This window comes from Candida albicans, chromosome 3 (genome assembly GCF_000182965.3).
Source record: "Candida albicans SC5314 chromosome 3, complete sequence".
NCBI lineage: Eukaryota > Fungi > Ascomycota > Pichiomycetes > Serinales > Debaryomycetaceae > Candida > Candida albicans.
Genome location: NC_032091.1, coordinates 257,480 through 275,566, shown reverse-complemented (window position 1 = coordinate 275,566; position 18,087 = coordinate 257,480). Strand labels below are relative to the sequence as shown.

The 18,087-nt window shown below is 32.5% G+C and overlaps 6 protein-coding genes and 1 non-coding gene across 7 annotated transcripts; 4 read left to right on the top strand and 3 right to left on the bottom strand. All coding sequences in view use genetic code 12, as the record gives it.

The window, feature by feature from the left end:
* Nucleotides 1–400: 400 nt before the first annotated feature.
* On the bottom strand, nt 401–1,069 carry CAALFM_C301280WA (uncharacterized protein; the record flags this gene model as incomplete). Its single annotated transcript, XM_716701.1, has 1 exon — nt 401–1,069. One exon carries the CDS (start codon nt 1,067–1,069, stop codon nt 401–403), a length of 669 nt encoding a protein of 222 aa, XP_721794.1.
* Nucleotides 1,070–4,074: 3,005 nt separating this feature from the next.
* On the top strand, nt 4,075–6,252 carry CAALFM_C301260CA (uncharacterized protein; the record flags this gene model as incomplete). The annotated part of the gene is made up of 1 exon (XM_716703.1): nt 4,075–6,252. The coding sequence occupies one exon, from the start codon at nt 4,075–4,077 to the stop codon at nt 6,250–6,252; it is 2,178 nt and encodes a 725-aa protein (XP_721796.1).
* An 804-nt stretch (nt 6,253–7,056) lies between these two features.
* Nucleotides 7,057–10,692, bottom strand: PMC1 (calcium-transporting ATPase; the record flags this gene model as incomplete). The annotated part of the gene is made up of 1 exon (XM_716705.1): nt 7,057–10,692. The coding sequence occupies one exon, from the start codon at nt 10,690–10,692 to the stop codon at nt 7,057–7,059; it is 3,636 nt and encodes a 1,211-aa protein (XP_721798.1).
* A 2,981-nt stretch (nt 10,693–13,673) lies between these two features.
* tR(CCU)1 lies at nt 13,674–13,762 on the top strand. The gene is given in 2 exon segments: nt 13,674–13,709; nt 13,727–13,762. It is a non-coding gene; the product is annotated as a tRNA-Arg (tRNA).
* A 338-nt stretch (nt 13,763–14,100) lies between these two features.
* CAALFM_C301230CA (uncharacterized protein) lies at nt 14,101–14,733 on the top strand (the record flags this gene model as incomplete). The annotated part of the gene is made up of 1 exon (XM_716706.1): nt 14,101–14,733. The coding sequence occupies one exon, from the start codon at nt 14,101–14,103 to the stop codon at nt 14,731–14,733; it is 633 nt and encodes a 210-aa protein (XP_721799.1).
* Nucleotides 14,734–14,768: 35 nt separating this feature from the next.
* CAALFM_C301220WA (uncharacterized protein) lies at nt 14,769–15,776 on the bottom strand (the record flags this gene model as incomplete). The annotated part of the gene is made up of 1 exon (XM_716707.1): nt 14,769–15,776. The coding sequence occupies one exon, from the start codon at nt 15,774–15,776 to the stop codon at nt 14,769–14,771; it is 1,008 nt and encodes a 335-aa protein (XP_721800.1).
* Nucleotides 15,777–17,016: 1,240 nt separating this feature from the next.
* CAALFM_C301210CA (uncharacterized protein) lies at nt 17,017–18,026 on the top strand (the record flags this gene model as incomplete). Its single annotated transcript, XM_019475284.1, has 2 exons — nt 17,017–17,056; nt 17,131–18,026. The coding sequence occupies 2 exons, from the start codon at nt 17,017–17,019 to the stop codon at nt 18,024–18,026; spliced, it is 936 nt and encodes a 311-aa protein (XP_019330829.1).
* Nucleotides 18,027–18,087: the final 61 nt, after the last annotated feature.

Below are 18,087 nucleotides of genomic sequence, written 5' to 3'. Positions count from 1 at the left end.
TATATTGGTGATATTCGTATGGTTTAGATAATTGTTGTCATTTGTTAAAAAGAGAAAAAGATTTCGGACTTTTAGTCCCGTGCGAGTCTGAATAAAAAAATTGGTGATTGTGAAATGTATCACAAAACTCCTCCTCATCTCTCTCTCTCTCCGCCCAATTGGAATTAATGTTGGTGATTTAACAATAACAATTGCATCGCTTAATATTAATTGTTGAGTCATTTTGTTTAATGAACACAAAAACCTCACTCATTTCTATTAGTATTGGAGAGAACTAACGTCCAATTGCATAATATGCAAGGTTTTCTGTTGGAGAAGCTCCTACAATTTGGAATCAACCTTTATTGTGTATGCCATATAAAATATACGTATATCCGAAACCTAAATTGCCATATAAATTCTAAGTAGTTTCCCATTTCAAATTGAATCTACCTTCTGGGATTTCATAATTTTCAATGATTTCAAGAACCTCTTCCACTGAATTAGCAACTTTAATAATTTGACCATTTTTTTCACTTAAAAATCCACAATCAACAAAACCTTGAATCATTTTAAAAAAATTATCATAATAACCATCGACATTATAAACCACAATTGGCTTACCATGGATATTTAATTGACACCAAGTAGTTATTTCTGCCAATTCATCAATCAGTCCAATCCCACCTGGTAATGCCACAAATGCATCGGCTTCTTGAGCCATTAATCTTTTACGAGTATGCATATCTTTAACTAGTGTTGTTTTGCCATATTGTTTAGAATCAGGAATTGGAGTTGAGCCATCATGATTATCAATTGATGATTTCAATTTAGCATTGAATGCTTCTTCATCAACAGTTCTTTCTCTACTGATTAATGCTTCAGGGATGATTCCATGAACGTATCCACCATTAGTGGCACATCCACTAGCCACGGCTCCCATTAATCCGGTGGACCCACCACCATAAACTAGCCCCCATTTCTTATCAGCTAATGCCTTACCGAATTTACTGGCTTCCTCAGCGTATACAGGTTTGTTACCAAATGAAGATCCACAGAAAACACAAACTTTAATGGATTTTTGAGTCATAGTTGAATAAAAGTAATTGAATTTGAAATGTTAATATATGTTAGGTTAAATGAAATATGGATAAACAAAAAAAAGTATCTATGATATTAAGTTGAGGTTTTTGGTGGTTAATTTTATAATTTTTGAAATGGAACAACAACAACAACAACTAATATATATCAATGAGATAAGTGATAAAGAAAGTGTTTATTAATTTAAGTTTTATTCTTTTAGTGTTTATCACGGAATTTGTTTGTTTGTCTGCGTGTGTTGAAAAAAAAATAATATCAGACACACGTTCAATATCAAAATCCATACATAATTTTGTTCCGTCGGAGATTCCTGATAACACATTGATTGATAATGAGTGTGATTTGAAGAAGTTGGAGATAATTTAACACACACACAAATATAACTGCAAGAAATTAAAAGTGATTGGGGAACTGCTTTTAGATTAACAACTTCTGTGTAAATTGTAGTTATATCACACTCAGTTGTTGGAGGTGTTCCTGTGGAAACTTGATCAAAAAGAACAACAGAGCAAATAGGTACAGTTATTTTCCTTCGACGGGAAAACTTTTGGTGTATTTCATTATCAACACTGAATTCTGTGCTATTAGAGAACTTCAAACACATGAAGATTTGGGTGTAGTGGGTTTTTTTAATTTTCATATTTTTCAAAAGATTAAGGTAAAATATACTTCTCATAGTTTACTTATTTTCATGTTTTTAACAGTAAATTATTTTTCAGTGAAAATTTGTTGAAAATCAACACCAAAAAAATATTTTAGTATACTCAACAACTATCTACTATATTACGAGCTATCTAATAAACTCATCATATATAAATGAGTAAAGCATGAATGGCTGGTAATAATTTCTCTGGAGTAGCATTTGATACTTTGATAGAGGGGGATGTCCCCTTCACTTCAAGCTCTTTTAGAGTAAGCCATACCAAAAGATGTTGTTCTCAACAATTAAGACAAAGATCATAGTCCTGTTTGAAAAAACAAAACCATTCAACTCTTCAACTTGGTGAAAAGGAAATACCAATGAAACTTTTGCTGTCTATCCCACATTTTCTTTAGAAACTTAAGCACTTTAAACCGCCTCATTTTTAAAAGTATGTTTCATTAAGCCTGACAGAAAAAAAAAACAATTGTTGCAAATCTGAATGCCAATCAAAAAGTGAGTATAATAATGATTTACAACTCCAATTTATTCTTCAACAAGACAATACTCAACAACAGGAGCAATGTAGACTCATACTTAAACAGAAAATAACCTTGCTGCTGTCAACCAATATTCTGAAACCTGTGGCTCTTTGCCTTACTCATTTGTTGATCTATGCCTATACGCAACAATACACCGAATTTACTAACGAATTGAGCTGAATAAAATCCCAATTGAGATATCCCTGACAAAACAAAAATATGTTTGCTCAAACTGGTCCTTACCAGCCGTTCCCTTGAGCTTGAGCATTTAGTCCACTCCACTCGCTTAAAAGTTTCATTCAACAACCCCTTATTCAATTGCTTTATAGATGAATACCAATCAATCTCTAATGTTAAAAGCTTAATTGCATCTTTAGTCTATTAGTTGACAAATACAGAAAGTTAATTGAACATGTTTACATTGTGGTTGAGTATTTCATAACAATCTTGTTTGTCCATCCCTATGCACTCTGCAAATGATGATAATGTGAAAGATTGATCATTAGCTTTCGTATTCACTAGTTTTGTCATTTGGCTATGGCTGTTTAATGACATTAAAGTAATCAAATAACCTGCATTAACAAGCCTCTTTTTCTCAAATCTTATTTATTTATTATCTACAGATATGACTTAATCATTTGAGATTTCATCTGCACCCACCAACAACAACTAACTAACTGTGTTAATTAAATCTCTCAATCAAAAATGGAACCAGCAAGAACATCCCATAGAAATTGAATGTAAGTTTCAGCTTTGTTTTATTTTTCAAATTTAAAATTGGGTAATGGTAAATCTTTGCTGATTGTTATAACAAAGTTCCAATTAGATTTCTTTTTATGGTGGTTTAATTCACATTTTAAGATGTTGCAAATGAAGAATAGCCAGATCACACGACTATACATACAACAATTGGTAGGAAATTTGTAATGTAGAACATCACCAGTAGATAGGTAATAAAACTGACTTTATACATTTACAAAAACACAATTGAAAAAAACAGTAAATAAATAAGAGAGATACCAAGTGGATTAAGAGGATAATACATCTGTCATTGAAACTTGACAATGAAACAAGTAGGGCGTGTATTGAACAAATATTCTTTAGGAGAGAAAATAAAAATTTCTAGTTTTCAACACCCAACAACAACAACTTGAAAAAAAAAAAAAAATTGTCAACAACTTTCACTTTGTTGTTTGAGCTTTCTCAGTGTTTCTGAATGACAGACCTCCACATATCATCTTCCCACAAATTGTCTACTATACTGGTAAACAGTTAATATTTTTATTTTTAGATTTACTGCTATTGTTGAATGTTAGATTGACAGTTTCTACTTTTCAGCTTCATATTGGTATGCTGTGGGTGCGTAAATCCTTTTGAACGAACAATAAACAAACAAAATTACACAAAACATCTCAATCCTGACTAGTTTTGTTAAGTCTATTTTGCTGCAAAAAAAAAAAAAAGAAGAAATAAAAACAATAATGATGTGGACCCCCATTTCATTTGATTTCGAAACGCAAATTACTTTATTGCTGTTTACATAATGGAAATATTCAGTTGGTATGTTGGAATGGGACAGAGAATTGAGTTTCAACAATTTATGTCAAATGGTAATTTGCTAATACGAGTGTGGATGTCAATTATCCTCTCATAGAGAAAATCATCATCAAGATAAAACTATAAATAGGGTTACCAATATCCTTCAAATTCTACAATTCAATCTTGGTTTTTTTTTTTTTGTTTTAGTTCAAGTTTTTTCAACATCATCAAATAAAGAAACTTCTTCTTCTTCACCCACTCCATCACTGAAAAATGAAGTTTTCTAACGTCGCTGCAGCAACTGTGCTTGCTTCAACATCATCTGCTTGTATTCTTCCAATTGTTGAAGGTCTTCTTAACTGTGTTTTCCCAAGACCACCACCACCAACTATTCCTCCAAGTCCATGTGGTGGTAAAAAATGTCCACCTCCAAAACCATGTACTACCAGAATTCCTCAAACTCATACCACAATTGTGATTAGTACTTATACTACTGGTGTTGTCACCTGGGGTGGTAGTGTTACTACTGTTACTTTAACTCCAGGTACTACTGTTGCTACTATTCCACCAACTACCGTTACAATTACTCCAGGTACTGAAACTGTCACTCTTCCAACTCCAACTGCCACTGTTCCAAACACTAAACCAGGTACTGACACTGCTACTGTTCCAACTGGTCCAAACACTACTACAGGTACTTCCCCAACTGGCTCAAACACTAAACCAGGTACTGACACTGCTACTGTTCCAACTGGTCCAAACACTACTCCAGGTACTTCCCCAACTGGCCCAAACACTAAACCAGGTACTGAATCTACCCCAGCCACTGAACCAACCGGTCCAAACACTAAGCCAGGTACTGAATCTACCCCAGCCACTGAACCAACCGGTCCAAACACTAAGCCAGGTACTGAATCTACCCCAGCCACTGAACCAACCGGTCCAAACACCAAACCAGGTACTGAATCTACTCCAGGTACTTCTCCAACTGGCCCAGTCACCACTTCAGTTCCGGAACAATCTGTTATTACTATTACTGGTCCAGGTTTCACCACTGTTTTCACTTTAACTCCAGGTACTAATGTTATCACTACACCAACCGGTCCAGCTACTAACCCATCTGATTCTGAATCTAAAACTACACCAACTGGCCCAGCTACTGAACCAACCGGTCCATCTACTAAACCAACTGGTCCAGGCGGTTCTGTTGTCACTGTTACTGTTACCGAATCAACTGTTGAAACCATCACTGGTCCAGGTTTCTCCACCACCGTTACCTTAACTCCAGGTACCAATGTTATCACCTCCCCAACTGGTCCAGCTACTGAACCAACCGGTCCATCTACTAAACCAACTGGTCCAGGCGGCTCTGTTGTCACTGTTACTGTTACCGAATCAACTGTTGAAACTATTACTGGTCCAGGTTTCTCCACCACCGTTACCTTAACTCCAGGTACCAATGTTATCACCTCCCCAACTGGTCCAGCTACTGAACCAACCGGCCCATCTACTAAACCAACTGGTCCAGGCGGTTCTGTTGTCACTGTCACTGTTACCAAACCAACTGTTCAAACTATTACTGGTTCAGGATACACTACCACTGTTACTTTAACTTCTGGTACTAACGTCATTACTACACCAACTGGTCCAGCTACTGAACCAACTGGTCCAAACACCAAACCAACTGGTATTGAATCTAAGACTTCTCCAACTGGTCCAGTCACCACCCTTACCACTTCAGTTCCAGAACAATCTGTTATTACTATTACTGGTCCAGGATTCACCACTGTTTTCACTTTAACTCCAGGTACTAATGTTATTACATCACCAACTGGTACTGCTACTAAACCAACTGGTACAGGTTCTGAAGCTACCCCAACTGATCCAGCCACTAAACCATCAGGTTCAGCCACTGGTCCATCTAGTCCAGGCGGCTCTGTTGTTACTGTTACTGTCACCAAACCAACTGTTCAAACTATTACTGGTTCAGGATACACTACCACTGTTACTTTAACTTCTGGTACTAATGTTATCACCACACCAACTGGTCCAGCTACTAAACCATCTGAATCTAATACTAAGACTTCTCCAACTGGTCCAAACACCAAACCATCTGGTACTGAATCCAACACCAAACCTTCTCCAACTGGTCCAGCAGGTACTGTTGTAACAGTCACGGTTACCAAACCAACCAGTGAAACTATTACTGGTCCAGGATACACTAGTACTGTTACTTATTCTGAAGGTACTACTGTTGTTACTGTTCCAACTGGTACTCCTTCTACAGACAAACCAAACACTTCTAGTGCACCAATTCCATCTCCATCTAAATCTACTGGTACTGGTACTGGTGCTACTACTACTACTACAGATGATGGTTTCCCAAGTGGTAGTGGTGGTGTTACATGGACTCCACAACCAGGTTGGATTTGTCAATGTGTTAGAGTATAAACTTAATTATAAATTGTTTTCATTTTTATTTTGTTAATTATTTCGGTTTGGAAATTTAATTGTTTCCATGTTTTATTTTTGAACATTACCATATTATTGTTATTATTATTATTATTGCTACAAAAGATAGAATTTAAGGTTGTTTTTTTTTTATTGATAATGATAATATGGAATTATATATGATACCCCCCCCTTTTTCCCATTTTCCAATTTTTTTTACTAACCATCAATTATTTTCATCAATTTTTATAATATCATTTTTGGTGATATTTAATTGATTGTTGTTAATTAATTATTTTTGCCCCCCCTTCTTCGACAGATTTGTTTAACAGATTTTAGTTATTTTTTCGGTTTTTCTTTATACATATGTATAACTACTATTACTTATTACTGGATAGTTAACATTATTATTTTTGGTTTAAAAAGTATATATTATATGTGTATAAACTTATTCACAATACAAACTTTTCTATTTTATATAAAATATGTCTTTCGTCTTCTTCTACAAGTAGATTATGCTACCAAATGCGGTGGCATCAAAACTATAAGAATTATATTTAAGTCTTTTTGATTACTTATCTTTTTGTGGAAAACTCGATAATGTTTACTGATAAGTGTCAACTCAAAAAACTATTTGTAAAATCAATATACATTAAAACGTGTCTAATAAACATCTATGGAAAGAATACATATTCTTTTGAAATAAAATACAATAAATAACAACCACAACAACAATTGTCTCCAATTAATTAATTAATTAATTAAATAATAATAATAATATTAAAAACAACATCCACTTTTAATCTATTCCTTTGATTCTTTTAAATCGGAATTACCACCACCTTCTAAATCCATTTCATCATCTTCTTCATTATCCTTGGTTTTTTTATTTTTTCTAAATTTTAACCAACCAAATCCAACAATATAAAGGAATTTTTTAAATGCTTTAGTTGGGAAAATAGTTTCAATCCAAATATTTGGTATTATTCTAATTAAAAGTCCCACTGGGATACTTAAAAATCCACATAATATAGCAGTAGCCCACATTCCTGGAGTTTGACGAGCAATACTAAATGCTGCACCACCAACAAACATAATTAAAATTTGGAACCCACCAATAATCAAAGCAATAGTTATAAAATACCAATTTCTAAATAAATGTTGGAAAAAATCTAAATTTTCTCTACTAATTCTTCCCCGTATGGTAGTTATTTCATCAGCTTCATCTAATTTTCTCGTGACGAATAATTTCCAAAATTGTAACCAAACAAAAGTATTAAAAGTCATAGCGGCCAATTGTTTTTCCAGATGATTATTAATATGAGATTGACCAGGGAAAAATAATTGTTTACCGGCAAAATGTAAAATAAATGTAATAATTAATTGAGTCATTGATTGCCCAATAATCATTTTCCACATTGATGTTGAAATTAATGGTGCTGTCCGACCAGCAGGTTTTCTATTAAGGAATGAATCATCAGGTTTATCAGTGGCTAATGCTAATGCAGCTAAAGTATCCATAATTAAATTAACCCATAATAATTGAACTGCCGTCAATACCGATTTATTTTCTGATGATGCCACAGCGGAAACAAATGTTAATACACAAGCAGTAATATTAACAGTTAATTGAAATTGAATGAATTTTTTGATCGATGTAGAAACAGTTCTCCCCCATTTAATTGCTTGAACAATATCAGTGAAATCATCAGTCATTAAAATAATATCAGAAGCTTCACGAGCAACTTCAGTCCCAGCAATCCCCATAGAAAACCCAACATCAGCCAATTTCAATGCTGGAGCATCATTAGTACCATCACCAGTAACAGCAACTACTTCACCAGCTTTTCTTAATGTATCAACAAGTATACGTTTATCTTCTGGTGATGATCTTGCTAAAACTTTCAATTGAGGTACAATTTCTCGTCTTTTTTGAATAGATAATTTTCTAAATTGTGGTCCTTCCATACATGAATATTCATTTGATAAATCATCCAGGGTAAGAATATTACATTCTTTACTAATGGATTTAGCAGTATTGATATTATCCCCGGTGACCATACGAACAGTGACTCCTGCACGTTTACATTGTAATACGGCTTCAGCAACTCCCTTTTTCAATGGATCTTGTATACCTACTAATGCATCAAGAATAAACATTTTATGAATTTCACTAGCACTAGATGAAGTATTAATTAATTTTGCTGGATCAGCTTCCTTTGCAGTGGTTGTGGTTTTCTTATTCTCGGAGGAAGAACTTAATTCTGATGGTGGCCATGATGAAATACCAACAAAATCACGATGGGCCAAAGCAATTGCTCTTAATGCATCATTAGCATATTCATCAATTTTCGATAATACATCATCACGTTTAGATCGATCCAATTTGATTAATTCATCATTAATATTATTTTCAAATCCACAATTTTTAAAAATAATTTCTGCTGCTCCTTTAACATAAAGTCTAAATCCATTAGGGATTTTCATAACGATACCAGCCCATTTACGTGAACTTTCAAATGGGATAACTTGAATCACATCACCATTATTCTCTTGTCGACAAGTTTCTAATGATTTATTATCGAATAAATGGAATTTATCTTTGGCTAATGTAAGTAATGCCGATTCAGTTTTATTACCTAAATAAGGTTCATCAACTAATCCCATTTGTTGATATTGGGATTTCTTGGAATTCTTGAAAAGACTACTGAAAAAACTTTGTTTTGGAGGTTTTTGTCTTGCAAGTTTAGCTTTTTCTTCATCATATTCGGAATTTTCAAATGCAGTAGAATTAAGTATAATATTAGTGGTAAGATAAACTTTTTGTTCACTGCTAATTTCATTATTAATAATATCTATTGATGTTGGTTCATCATGTTGATTACCCACGGTATCATTAAATTCTAATGGTTGACCTTGTTTATTTAATCCGAAAAATCCTCTTACTATTCTCATTTTATTTTCTGTTAAAGTACCAGTTTTATCAGAACAAACTGCCGTTGCTCCTCCCATAGTTTCACAACTTTTCAATACTCTGACCAAATTACCATTTTGAGCCATTCTTGTGGTGGCAAATGCTAAAGCCAAAGTGACAGCTAATGGTAATCCTTCTGGTATGGCCACAACAACAATTGTCACAGCAGTGATAATAATATCAATAAATCTTTTACCTTTATCTGCTGGTTCAGCACCATTCATATTACCATTAGGAGCAATTTCAACACAGAATCTAATGAATAAAACCACAAATAAAACAATGGCAGCAAGGAACCCATATTTAGAAATCCCTTCTGCCAAATCATTCAAACGTACTTGCATAGGAGTACTTTCTGGTTCATGATTTAAACTCATCATGGTTCTACCATGAATAGAATTGGTCCCCACAGCGGTAATAACGGCGTTACCTAACCCTGATAAGACTTTAGCACCAGAAATTAAATAAGGATCACGGAATTTTATTTGAGTACTACCGATATCTTCATTAGTAGGTAAATGATTTTGATAAACTTTCATGGCTTTAGCAACGGGGACTTTATGAATAGTATGTGATTCACCAGTTAAAGCTGATTCATCACATTCGACTTCCCCCTGGATTAAAATACAATCAGCAGGGACAACATCACCAGTTTGTAAATTTATAACATCACCGACCATTAAATCATAAATAGAAATCAATTTTTGTTCACCACCATTTCTAACAACAATCACTTCACGATCTTCTTTTTTAGCATTTAATTTAGCAAATTGACGTTCCTTTTGATAATCATTAGCGGCACCAACTAAAACAACAATGGCAACGGCTACTAAAATGGCGACACCTTCAACATAATCAACTTTTGGTAATGGTAAACCTTCATCATCATAATGAGTCCCACTACCAAAGCTTTCATAACAACCTAAAGCTAATGAAACAATGGCAGCAATACATAATATGACTAATACTTTATCTTTTAAAGCTTCCCAACATAATTTAAGAAAACTTTTTTGAACTTTCTGAGGTAATCTATTGATACCAAAATACTGTTTCCGTTGAGATAAATCAGTTTCATTATGTTCATTAAGACCATCGAATGAAGTATGTAACAGAGCCAATAAATTATCAATTCCACCTAAATCATATAATTGTTTCAAAGATTTAGGATCATGAAGTTCACTTAATGATTGTAAACTTATTGGGAAATTTGGATTTTGTTTAGTAGAAGTTTTGGATAACATGGATGTAAGTTTTATGGATGGTGAAGTAGTGGTTTTACTAAGTAGTTTAGGAGGATGAAATGGTTCAACATCATTAGTTGTTGTCGATGTATCGGTAGTTTCTTCTGGTGTATCTTTATGTAAAGGGGTAGTTGAATTGGTTGAAGATTGATCATCATTGTCGTATGTGGGGAGTTGTAATGTAGATGCATGACCAAGCTTATCGGCTGGTGTTCTTGGAGCCATAGTACGGAATATAAATATAAATATGAGGATAAGTAATAATGTTTAATTTGTATATATGAACTCAAAATTTTGCTTTGCTTTGGAAAGGAAAATGTGTTGAAAGAAATAATAATAACTCTCTCTTCTAGATAAATAGTAGATTAAATTAAATAATAATTAATTAATAAATGATAATTATAATAAAACAGTATAAAGTAAGTGTTGATAATTTGAAAGAAAGGGTTTTCTTTCTGAAAATAAAAAAAAAAAAAATTTATCCTGGTGGGAAATTAGTTGTTGGTTATATATATATATATATATGCAAGTATTTTGATAGATGGATGATTAATATACGTAAGTATTTATTTAATGCAAGTTTTAAAAATTTTATCCAATTTGAGAACTAAAAATTTTTTTGAAAGGAATTAAAGATAAACAACACCACAAGAATTATACTGATATGAACAGAATAGAATAGAATATACAGTAATAATAGATGAAATTTTATAGTGGAAGTGTGACAAATCCAATAATGAAAGAGATAATACTAGTACTAGTACTAGTACAATATTTAAGATGTTTTGCGCCTTGTTTTTKKTTTGTTTGGTTTTCTTGGAGAGTAATGATGATGAAATTGATTTTCGATTGCTTTCATTTTACCTTGTCGTTCTGTCTGTCATAAAAAAATAGTAATGATGATTGTCTTTCTTACAATGCCCCCTTCCCCCTTCCTTCTAATGACAAATAAGAAAAATAGAAATGCTATTGGAATTTATTGAACCAAGAAAGAGGGAATCACAAATATGATAGGAGTAGGAGGTTTAAGAGAGTAAAACTGAAACAGGAAGAGGTTTAATATTGAGAGACCAAGAAAAAAAAATTATGCCCATGCATTGTGAGCCCACAGAAACTGCATGCTGGTGGTGGTACGAGAGTGGTACGAGAGTGGGTGAGTGTATAGGTGTTACAAATTAATACCAATTCATCAAAACAATGGAAACCAGTACAATATGACGGTAACTGACGCCCACTGGTACAAAAGAAAGGAGGAGTAGGGGGGACAGGATATTAAATTGTGGTGGCAGTAGTAGTAGTGTAAAACAAAACAAAAAAGAAATCAAACAAATGCGCTACAAAAGGTGGCTGTGTCAAAAATATTAACTCCTTCTCCTCGCCGCCCCCCCCCCAAGAAAAAAACAATCAACAATCATTACACGGAATCAACAACCATTTAGTAATCACCACATTATTAAAAATCAACTAAAATTATGCACTAAATTAATTAATTCTTTCTTTTTTTTGGTGCCGTATTCGTATGTGGATATAGTGTAATTAAATCTACTGCAACTGTTATGTTATATTATAAGCCATTCGTTTATAATCTGATTAATTGGGGAGAGGGGGGGACAACGACAACAACTCAAGATACGCATTATTTTCAAATTGTGTAGTAGATATCAATTAAATTTTCTTGTCTATCTTTTTCTTTGGTTAAGTTAAATTTAGTTTGTTTCTTTTCCTTGTTGCTTGTTGCTTGCGCCTGGTATATATATATATATGATATGTTTTTGGTCACACTGATAGTTTTCTCACAGGGTATTTCTTTTTTGGAATACACAGGCTTAATAGTAGTATTATGGTTGTGTTATTCAAAAAGCCTGACAGTCACACACACACACACCCTCCACAATTTTTCAAAGTTAGACGGAAATTAAGACCGCGTCATGTGTGAAAAAAAAACAATAAAAGTCTTGTGCGGCATTGCCCTTAACTTAGTAAGATCTCTTTTGTGTATGTATGGAAATCTACATACTCTTTGTTAATCAGTATTGTTTTCAAACTGCAATAGAAAAGAACAAGAAGGAATCAATTACTTTGTTTAGAAAGTATATTATTGGTTATGGTCACTTGTCAAAAAAAAAAAAAAAGAAACAACAACAACAAACTATATACTTCTTTAACTAAATTATGGGCTATGTGAATTTCAAATCACTTACTTTCTCCGGAGGAGGAAGGGAGGGAGGTGTGGCAAAGTAAAAAAAATTTAAAAAACAATAAGCAAAAAATAGTTGCTACCAGTTGCGCTCAACTTAGTCAATCTTTTGTCATGACCACCAACCAAATTGGGTTGCAAGAAAAGAGGAAGTAATAAAGTTTAGATTCAGATTAATTCTTCTTCTATGGTAATTTCTTTTCCCCATACATCTGGTTACATTATTTAAAATATCTTAAACCCCAAAAACAAATAAAGTTGGATTAAAAAAGTTTAACGCATAGACATACCTCATTGAAAAATCCAACCATTGGATTATTTCAAAAGAATCACACCCCCCACTCCCCCCTCAGAACCAATATTGCGCTTTTACATATTCTTAATCAATTGATAACATAAATTGCAAAAAATTACTGCTCTTTCTGGTTATTTTTTTCTTGTCGACTTTAAAACTATCTCCTTCTTGGTGATGACAATTATACTCAGCCTTGTTTTTAATGCCATAGCTATCTACGGGTATCGAAATAACGTGTTTAATAAAACATTACAATCGGGTATATATAATCAAAAATTATTTCTTGTATGGTTTTTATCCGATGTGCGTAAATATAAAGAGTATTACGAGATATAATAGACAARRAAATACGTGAATTAAACAAAATCATACAATGGATTTAAACATTCACCCTGAAATATCCACAACTGTGGTAAACAAACCATCAAAGGGTTTGTTAAATATCTTGGACTATCAACATATGGTATTGAGACTCCAGGAAAAGAAATATCCCAAAGAATCAACTAGACTCTTTTTTTTTCCAAAGAGGAACAAGCAATATTCGAAGCATCTCTAGAGATGTCTGCTGGTTATCTTTTTTTAAAAATACTGTGCTTATAAGTATTCATATACATTTCTTTAAAGACCAGTATACCTTTTACATCAAAAATAACAGACAATCCGTTTATACCACTCACAAACACTTAAACCCGAATTTTGAAAAGTTTGTTGATTGCTCTGCTAGCTTAAAGGTAAAGCGTTCCTCTCCTATTAAAAACACGAGAACCAAGGAAAGACTCCGGGTTCGAGTCCCGGGTAGAGTTTATTTTATGCAACTCAAACATATAATTTTTTTTTACATCTATATTCATAGAATCAACTGTTAATATACTCTTTATTACTTTAATCAATTTTTTTTAATAAACATCTAGATCTAAATGATGAAGATTAATGAAAGATGGTTGTTGTTGTTGTGTAATTTGGGGTAACTTTTTTGTTTCCTCCCTTCCCCCTTTTCTTTTTTCAATCAATGTGCGTCTGATAATTAATTACATCATCATAACTCAATTATTCTTTCGACCTATCAATATCAATCTTCTTCACAAACAAACTAGCAATGTTATAATAGATAGACAGACTCCTCTCTCTCCTCCCCCCAATCATGCCATTAATATCAAGAACATCAATATCTTTTAATCAAGATAATTTCAAAATCTTGGTATTTTTCATTATCCCCATATTATTATCAATTTATTTAATCCCCAAATTTATTAACCCTGAAATGATAAATAATTTACTGATAAATTTTAAAATTGGATTATTATCAAAACAATATTGTCAAATTCAACCAATATATTGTTCAATATTATTAGATGATAAATATGGTGATCCCAATCAATTAAAACGTATACAATTTAAATATTTTGAATTGATTTATGTTGTACATGATTGGATTTATAATATTGATCAATTTATAATACATAAGATAATATTACTGCTGCCCATCAAGAAATTAGTTGGATCTATAATAATAATGAAAAGGAGTTATACTAGTAATGGTGGTGGTGAAGCAGCAGGAGCAGGGCAAGTTGAGGAAATGTGGGACTTTTTGATAGAAATTGTTCAAATCATGTTGGCAGTGATTAATTCAATGATTTATCATTTGATTTGGGGATTAATTGTTTCTCGAATGTATGTATTTTTCATATTTGGTACATTGATAACAGTTTTTGAACCATGGGAAAGATTAATTGGTCCCATAATATCAGTTATAAATACAAATAATGTCTATTAAAAATAAAGTTTATCTATCTAGTTTCTATCTAATTTCTATTTGCCAAATAATTTGAGACCTGAAGCTGCAAGCCACCATATTTCTTTCAAATCTTCCAACCGGGTTTTGATCTTATTATTAGTATCCAAATTTTCATCATTATTACCAAGAAGATTTAATAATGAAGTTACATGTAATAAACTATGTACACCAACAATATGGAATTTAAACCAAAATGGATCAATATTGGCAACATTATCAAATTGAATTTGTAATGAATTTATCAATTGTGGATCTAATGTTATTGGATCTACTTCACAACGTAAATTTATCATACAAATATATGAATATAACAATTTCAACCATGGATGATCAACCAAAGAATTCCAATTTTGTATATCGGTAAATAATTTTTCATCAATGATTCGTCCTTTATGAGGTCGATAATGACTACCCAAAGTACGATAAAGTAATGTCAGTAATTCAACAAATTTGATCAATTCAGGGAATTCTTTAGGTACATCATCAATAAATACATCATTCATATTATAATATACTTCTCTTGCATGAGTAGAAGCACTTAATATATCACAAGCATAAGAAATCCAAAATAATCTTATTAATATTGATTTATCATAATAAAGTTTTTTATAAACTCGATGTTGAGTATCTTGAACCGCCGTACCATTTGAACCACTTAACGTAGTAATACCTAAATCTCCACATAAATTACAAGCTCTAGTGATATATTCTTTTGATAATGAACTTCCATTTATACCTTCTTCATGAATTGACATTAATAAAAATGATTGAATTAAAGCAATTTTATTATTTTCACAAAGTTCTAATAATTTACACCTTTCAAATAATTCTTGACATCGTTCTCTTATAGGTTGGTTATTGTTGTTGTTGTTATCTTTATTATCATTCTGGGGTAAACATCTTGATGCTACTAAAAAAATTGCATTTAATAATAATGGAGGAAATTTATTTAATGAATCTTTATTATCAGATATTTCAATAACGGGGAAAAATGGATATATTTTATTAATGAAAATTTCCATCAATTGTCGTTGTTCAGAAATTGGTGGTAATATAAAAGCTCCTTCACGATTTAAATATTCAGTTAAATTTGGATTATCATCTTCTATAGAGGTGGTAGAAGTTGCTGTTTCAATATTGGGGGAACTTCTCCAAGGATTAAATAATCCAAATTTATCACCATCAAAACATAGGAATTTATCAGTACTTAAAAATGACGCAATAGGATGAGTTGAACATATAAATTGAAATTTCCCATTACCACTCCCACTACCACCACCAATAGATCCACCACTAGAACCACCATTTACTTGTTGATGATTTTCAGAGGCAACAACAGTAGAATAAATTTGTTCTTCTTGTCTAAATCTTTCAAATTTTTTATTCCTAACACTTGTGTTAGTTGTAACTTGCGATTCTTGAGATGTCCATTGACATTCAATTGATTTGGTGATACATGATTGACATGAATTTTCATTGGTTTGTAAAATACATTTACGATGTGATTTCCGACAATTTAAACATGCTAAAACTGCTTTCTTGTAGGGGGAAAAAGGGGGTTTATATTGTTAGTAAAGTCTAAGTTGATAAATACGTTGAGGTTTGGGGAGAGAGAGTGTGTGTGTATAAATAAACGTACTCGTCTTTTAGTTGGTTGAGTAGTAGTTATAATAAATTGATTCATATGGGATGGGTAGTAATTGTTCAATAATCAGATACCAATGTATTCATTGAAGAACTTCTTTTTCCAATCAAGTTAGAGAAGTATCCGGAGGTGTGATGAAGTCTTTTTTTTTTTCCCCAAGCATTCTTTTGGTTATTTGTGAATTGACTGTTGATGTCTATCAACTTTAATTACCAGTCTTGGTCAGGTGACTTAACCCCCCCCCTCGCCTACTTTATTGCTTTATGAATAATTAGTTGGTTGGATTGGGAAATACTTTTTTTATCAAATCAATTGATGTTGATTCAAATCGAATTTCTTGGTGTAAGTTAAATTTGTAAATCTTTCTATTGTACCCGAAAGTCTTTTATTATATATATTAAATGATAATTAGAAGAGGAACTCTTATGTAAACAACAACTACGACTAAAAAATTTCAAACCATTCGTTTCTTTGTTAAAGGATTGGCAATACGAAGACGAAGAAAGAAAGAAGAAAAAAAACAACGAACGACGACAACGACAACCACGAACTCAAAAAAAAAAATTGTTCATCATAATCAACTCTATCAACTAATAACAAACCTAATCAATTGAACTATGAAGGCTCCATCAAGAGATAATATACCAGAAAGTGAAGGTATGTATTTTGAATCAACTAGCTTACTATTTAAATATGTTGGCGGTTTTTATATACTAACAATCTTTTTAAAGAGGTGAGATTCAAACAAAAATGTAAAGAATTACGTAAACGTGTATTGGAAATTGAAGAAAATAATGAAATTGCCACAATTGCTTTAAGTAGAACTCAAGCTACTATTAGAAGATTAAGATTAGAATATGCTATACTATTGGAAAGATTAGAAGATAGAGCCACTCAATTGCCAGATGGTATTGTTGCCTTTGAAGAAATGGCATGTCCACCAACACCCACAATATTAGATGATTCATTAGTAAAATCAAAGACCGGTAATAAAAAATCCAAATCATCGTCATCATCATCTTCTTCATCCTCAACAACATCATCATCAGCAATGAAAATCGCTTTAGCTTCCGGTTCATCAAAATCATCAAATGGTCCATCAGATGTTGCTAGTACCACAATGGGTAAACAAAAAGCTAGAGATCCAGATTTACCAAAACGTCCAACTAACGCTTATCTAATATTTTGTGAAATGGAAAAGGAAAGAATCAAACAAGATGATCCCAACGCATCTGATCTTTCTAAAAGTATGACTGAAGCTTGGAAAAATTTATCAGAAGAACGTAGAAGACCATATTATAAATTATATGAAGATGATAGAATTAGATATCAACGGGAAATGGCAGAATATAATCAAAAAAAGGGAGGAGGAGGCAGTGGTGGTGGTGAACCTGATTTGAAAAAACAAAAATTGGCACCACAGCCTGAGCAAGAGGAAGGTGATGAGGATGAAGCTAATGAAACGAGAAATTCTCCAATTGTTAAACAAACTACTGAAACAGCATCAAGTAATGAGAATAAACAAACAACAAAAGTCATAAAATCTGAAGAAAATGGTGCCATTGCTGCTGAAGAAAACAAATCATTAGAGAATGTTAATCCAAGTAATGAGACAACTGAGTCATAAATTCAAGCAAGATTTGTTTTTATCAATTACTCCTATACCTTTTTATATATGTATTAGTAAT